The 6,000-nt window shown below is 52.9% G+C and overlaps 1 protein-coding gene and 1 long non-coding RNA gene across 2 annotated transcripts in view; both read left to right on the forward strand.

Moving 5' to 3' along the window:
* The window catches only part of LOC140723092 (NACHT, LRR and PYD domains-containing protein 3-like), a 50,373-nt gene extending 46,122 nt beyond the window's left edge, over positions 1-4,251 (forward strand). Inside the window, exons 8-9 of the mRNA XM_073037716.1 lie at positions 3,835-3,921; positions 4,077-4,251. Of these exons, the coding sequence (XP_072893817.1) occupies positions 3,835-3,921; positions 4,077-4,251 (262 nt within the window). The remainder of the gene's footprint in view (positions 1-3,834; positions 3,922-4,076) is intronic.
* A 161-nt stretch (positions 4,252-4,412) lies between these two features.
* Positions 4,413-5,796, forward strand: LOC140723089 (uncharacterized). The gene is made up of 3 exons (XR_012097802.1): positions 4,413-4,573; positions 4,729-4,896; positions 5,061-5,796. It is a non-coding gene; the product is annotated as an uncharacterized lncRNA (long non-coding RNA).
* The last annotated feature ends 204 nt before the right edge of the window (positions 5,797-6,000 follow it).

Genomic DNA, 6,000 nt, shown 5'->3' on the forward strand with positions numbered 1-6,000 from the left:
GTCTGAACACTTTTCTCCATTCTCAATCCTCCTGTGGGATGTCCCATCCCCATCCCCCTTCTTGCTGTGGGCTCTCTCCTCCCCATCAAAATCCTGCTGTTGGATCCCTCTTCCTCCTGTGGGATCTCTCTTCCTCATCCCCCTTCCTCCTGTGGGATCTCTCTTCCTCATCCCCCTTCCTCCTGTGGGATCTCTCCTCTCCATCCCTATTCCTCCTGTAAGAACTCTCTTCTCCGTCGCTCCTCTTATTATTGGTTCTCCCTTCCCCATGCTCCTTCCACCCGTGGGATCTCTCTTCCCCATTCCGTCCTGCTGTTGGATCTCCATTCCTCATCCCCCTTCCTCCTGTGGGATCGCTCTTCCTCATCCCTCTTCCTCCTGTGGGATCTCACTTCCCCAGCCCCCTTCCTCCTGTAGGATCCCTCTTCCCTATCCCCCTTCCTCCTGTGGGATCTCTCTTCCCCAACCACCTTCCTCCTGTGAGATCTCTCCTCTCAATCCCCATTCCTCTTGTATGAACTCTCTTCTCCATCCCTCCTCTTCTTGTCGGTTCTCCCATCCCCATGCTCCTTCCACCTGTGGGATTTATCTTTCCCTCCCCCTTTCTTCCTGTGGGATCCCTCTTTCCCAAACCCCTTCCTCCCTTGGGATTTCTCTTCCCCACTCGCCTTCCTCCTTTGGGATCACTCATCTATCTAACTTCCTCCTGTGGGATCTTTCTTCCCCATCCCCTTCCTCCTCTGGATCTCTCTTACCCATTCCCCTTCCTCTGGAATCTCTCTTCCCCATCCCCCTTCCTCCCATGGGATCTCTCTTCCCCATCCGCCTTCATCCTCTGGGATCTCTCTTCCCCATTCCCCTTCCTCCTGTGGGATCTCTCTTCCCCATCCCACTTCCTCCCGTTGGATCTCTCTTCCCCATCCCCCTCCCTCCAGTGGGATATCTCTTCTCCATCCACCTTCCTCCTTTTGGATCTCTCGTCCATCCGAAATCCTCCTGTGGGCTCTCCCTTCCACATCCCCCTTCGTCCTGTCTGATCTCTCTTCAGCGTTCTCAATCCTCCTTTGGGATGTCCCATCCCCATCCCCCTTCCTGCTGTGGGCTCTCTCCTCCCCATCAAAATCCTGCTGTTGGATCCTTCTTCCTCATCCCCCTTCCTCCTGTGGGATCTCTCTTCATCATCCCCCTTCCTCCTGTAAGAACTCTCTTCTCCGTCGCTCCTTTTATTATCGGTTCTCCCTTCCCCATGCTCCTTCCACCTGTGGGATTTATCTTTCCCACCCCCTTTCCTCCTGTGGGATCTCTCTTCCCCATTCTGTCCTGCTGTTGGATCTCCATTCCCCTTCCCCCTTCTTCCTGTGGGATTTCTCTTTCACATACCCCTTCCTCCCTTGGGATTTCTCTTCCCCACCCGCCTTCCGCCTTTGGGATCACTCGTCTATCTAACTTCCTCCTATGGGATCTCTCCACCCCATTCCCCTTCCTCCTCTGGAATCTCTCTTCCCCATCACCCTTCCTCCCGTGGGATCTCTCTTCCCCATCAGCCTTCCTCCTTTGGGATCACTCATCCATCCGACTTCCTCCTGTGGGATCTGTCTCCCCCATCCCTCTTCCTCCTGTGGGTCCTCTGTTCCCATGCCCCTTCTTCCTGTGGGATCTCTCTTTCCCATCTCCGTTCCTCCTGAGGTATTTCTGCTACTCATCCCCCATCCTCCTGTATAAGCTCTCTTCCCCGTCCCTCCTCTTCCTATCGGATCTCTCTTCCCCATGCTCCTTTCTCTTTTGCGATCTATCTTCCCCACCCCCTTTCTTCCTGGTGGATTTCCCTTCCCTATACCCCTTCCTCCTGTGGTATCTTTCTTCCCCATCCCCCTTCCTCCTCTGGGATCTCTCTTCCCCATCCCCCTTCCTCCTCTGGGATCTCTCTTCCCCATCCCCCTTTCTCCTGTGGGATCTCTCTCCCCCATCCCCCTTCCTCTTGTGGGATCTCTCTTCCCCACCCCCTCCCTCCAGTGGGATATCTCTTCTCCATCCACCTTCCTCCTTTTGGATCGCCCGTCCATCCGAAATCCTCCTGTGGGCTCTTAATTCCACATCCCCATTCATCCTGTCTGAACTCTTTTCTCCATTCTCAATCCTATTGTGGGATGTCCCATCCCCATCCCCCTTCCTGCTGTGGGCTCTCTCCTCCCCATCAAAATCCTGCTGTTGGATCCCTCTTCCTCCTGTGGGATCTCTCTTTCCCATCTCCATTCCTCCTGAGGTATTTCTGCTACTCATCCCCCATCCTCCTGTATGAGCTCTCTTCCCTGTCCCTCCTCTTCCCCATGATCCTTCCTCCTGTGGGATTTATCTTCCCCACCTCCTTTCCTCCTGGTGTATTTCCCTTCCCTATACCCCATCCTCCTGTGGTATCTTTCTTCCCCATCGCCCTTCCTCATGTGGGATCCCTCTTTCCAATCCCCTTCCTTCTGTAGGATCTCTCTTCCCTATCTCCGTTCCTCCTGTGGGATCTCTTCCCCATCCCCCTTTCCTCCTGTGGGATCTCTTCCCCATCCCCCTTTCCTCCTGTGGGATCTCTTCCCCATTCCCCTTTCCTCCTGTGGGATCTCTCTTCCCTATCCCCTTTCCTCCTGTGGTATTTCTCTTCCCTATACCGTTTCCTCCTGTTGTATCTCTCTTCCCCCATCCCCCTTCCTCCTCTGGGATCTCTCTTCCCTACCACCGTTCCTCCTGTGGGATCTCTTCCCCATCCCCCTTCCTCCTGTGGGATCTCTCTCCCCCATCCCCCTTCCTCCTGTGGGATCTCCCTTCCCCATCCAACTTCCTCCTGTGAGTTCTCTCTTCCCCATCCCCCTTCCTCCTGTGGGATCTCTCTCCCCAATCCCCCTTCCTCCTGTGGGATCTCTCTTCCCCATCCAACTTCCTCCTGTGAGTTCTCTCTTCCCCATCCCCCTTCCTCCTGTGGGATCTCTCTCCCCAATCCCCCTTCCTCCTGTGGGATCTCTCTCCAACATCCCCCTTCCTCCTGTTGGATCTCTCTCCAACATCCCCCTTCCTCCAGTGGGATCTCTCTTCCCTATCCCCGTTCCTCCTGTTGGATCTCCTACCCATCCCCCTTCCTCCTGTGGGATCTCTCTCCCCCATCCCCCTTCCTCCTGTGGGATCTCTCTCCCCCATCCCCCTTCCTCCTGTGGGATCTCTCTTCCCCATCTAACTTCCTCCTGTGGGTTCTCTCTTCCCCATCCCCCTTCCTCATGTGGAATCTCTCTTCACCATCCCCCTTCCTCCTGTGGGATCTCTCTCCCCCACCCCCCTTCCTCTTGTGGGATCTCTCTTCCCCATCCCCCTTCCTCCTGTGGGATCTCTTCCCTATCCAACTTCCTCCTGTGGGATCTCTCTTCCCCTTCCCCCTTCCTCATGTGCGATCTCTCTTCCCCATCCGCTTCCTTCTGTGTCTTTCCATCCTTTACCTAGGTGATGTCTCTTCCTCCATCTCCCATCGACATTTCCCGATTCTCAAATCTTCCTCACTGTTTGACTTTCTCCCCTTCACCCCTGCCCTTTCCGACTGTCTCACATCAGGAACACTTTTACAACCATCAGGGAATGAGAGAGAATATGTGGAGTTTACAGGGTCATAGCGACAGACTAAATTACCAACATTTGGTGAATACACTGGAGATGGTCAGTGAGGGACATTGACAGTGATGGGAACTCCGATCAATGATTTACTGAAGGGTTTAATGTTTCCTGAAATATCCGAGTGAGAGATATTCCCTCAGACCCACGGTTTGAATCAGTTTGTTCATCAATCTCTCTGTTTGTGTTTAGACTGAGTGGTAATAAACTGGGGGATTCAGGAGTGAAACTGGTGTCTGCGGCTCTGAGGAATCCGGAGTGTAAAATACAGAAACTGTGGTAAGTACCAGACTGTGGGAGATTGTGTTTACAGTCACTGGGTGTCTGACACTGAATATTAATGTGATCAGTAATTGTGTTACTGATAAACACTGGGGATTTGTACCGTCTCCTGTCTCTCTGTGTCCTTCACCCTCACTCTCTCTCATCTCCAGGCTGAGGGATGTCGGTCTCACAGATTCTGGTGCCAAGGATCTCGTCTCCGCTCTCAGTACAAACCCATCACTGACGGGGCTGGACCTGAGTAATAATAAACTGGGAGATTCAGGAGTGAAACTGGTGTTTGCGGCTCTGAGGAACCCGGAGTGTAAAATACAGAAACTGCGGTAAGTACCAGACTGTGGGAGATTGTGTTTACAGTCACTGGGTGTCTGACACTGAACATTAATGTGATCAGTAATTGTGTTACTGATAAACACTGGGGATTTGTACCGTCTCCTGTCTCTCTGTGTCCTTCACCCTCACTCTCTCTCATCTCCAGGCTGAGGGATGTCGGTCTCACAGATTCTGGTGCCAAGGATCTCGTCTCCGCTCTCAGTACAAACCCATCACTGACGGGGCTGGACCTGAGTAATAATAAACTGGGAGATTCAGGAGTGAAACTGGTGTTTGCGGCTCTGAGGAACCCGGAGTGTAAAATACAGAAACTGCGGTAAGTACCAGACTGTGGGAGATTGTGTTTACAGTCACTGGGTGTCTGACACTGAACATTAATGTGATCAGTAATTGTGTTACTGATAATCACTGGGGATTTGTACCGTCTCCTGTCTCTCTGTGTCCTTCACCCTCACTCTTTCTCATCTCCAGGCTGTGGGATGTTGGTCTCACAGATTGTGGTGCCGAGGATCTCCACTCCGCTCTCAATACAAACCCATCACTGACGGATCTGAACCTGGAATCAAACTCGCTCACAGACCGATCCATTCCCGCTCTCTGGCGCCTCATACTGACCTTCCCGAGTCTGGAGTTGATCGGGTGAGTGATTGTGTTAATGTTCAATGTGATAAAATATCAGCGGATCCGCGGGTTTTCTGGTGATATTTGTCTGTGAGTGTTGTTGAAACATTAACCCCGGTCCCCTGTTACTGACACTGTTGTGTAATCTGTTTATTTCATCTTTATTCTCCCATCTATTTCAGGCTGGGGTGGAATCGGTTCAGTGAGACCGGAAGGAACGAACTGAGATCTCTGCGGGGAGTCAGACCCGGACTGAGAATGTATCTGTGAACATCTGAATGTGTGTACATCCCCGCCCGCGGGATGGGGACATTTGGCCGATTCCCCGCCCTCCCCTTAAACTCCCGCCCTTACCTTTAATGGCTGCACGCCGGGTGTGGTTCCCAACGGTTTTTAACGGAAGCAGCTCAGGTCTCGCGATGTGTGTCGCTCGGAACGGTACCGCAGTGACGTGTTTCCGCCTGTTGTCCGGCGGGGCAGCTTCCGCCGGATGTGCGTGTTCGAGACTCCCTCACGTGACACCCCGGAGAATTACCCAGACAGGAAGAGCCCGGCGGCCGGGGCTCAGTCTGGGACACCGGTGTCCAGGGGTGGGATTATCCCGGGAGAGAATCCTTTTGCTCCCTTTGCTGAGGACGGTGCATTCGGCCGCCTGGCCGATATAATGATGTTAAATTGACAAATCCCTCGGCAGTGACCCTGGATCTGCAGCGATCCCGGACACGGCCCTGAAGTGTGATTTTATAATCATCGGTTCCCCGATGCAGAGTGACGGTGAGAAACGGGACTGATTATTCAACCGGTCACTCGTTGTCGCCGGTCAGTTAATTGTGTGTGACTGTGAGTGAGTCGGGAGCAGCTTATTTATTCCCGCACGTCAGCAGCTCACACGTTGTTTAATTTATGAAAATTTATTAATTGAAAATTAATTTATTGAAAATCAATAAACCGCTGTAACTTCCTGTCTTGGTGCCGGACTCGAGTTTTATTTGAGGTTTCTGCTGCCCCCCCGCACCCTGTGCACTGCAACAGCGGGTCAGAGCTCCTCACACTGACACAGTAGCGTCTCAGCTCCAGGCTGAGGGAGGTCGGACTGGCTGAGTCTGGGTGCCCAGGATCTCA

The sequence above is a fragment of the Hemitrygon akajei genome, unplaced genomic scaffold (genome assembly GCF_048418815.1).
Source record: "Hemitrygon akajei unplaced genomic scaffold, sHemAka1.3 Scf000100, whole genome shotgun sequence".
Lineage (NCBI taxonomy): Eukaryota > Metazoa > Chordata > Chondrichthyes > Myliobatiformes > Dasyatidae > Hemitrygon > Hemitrygon akajei.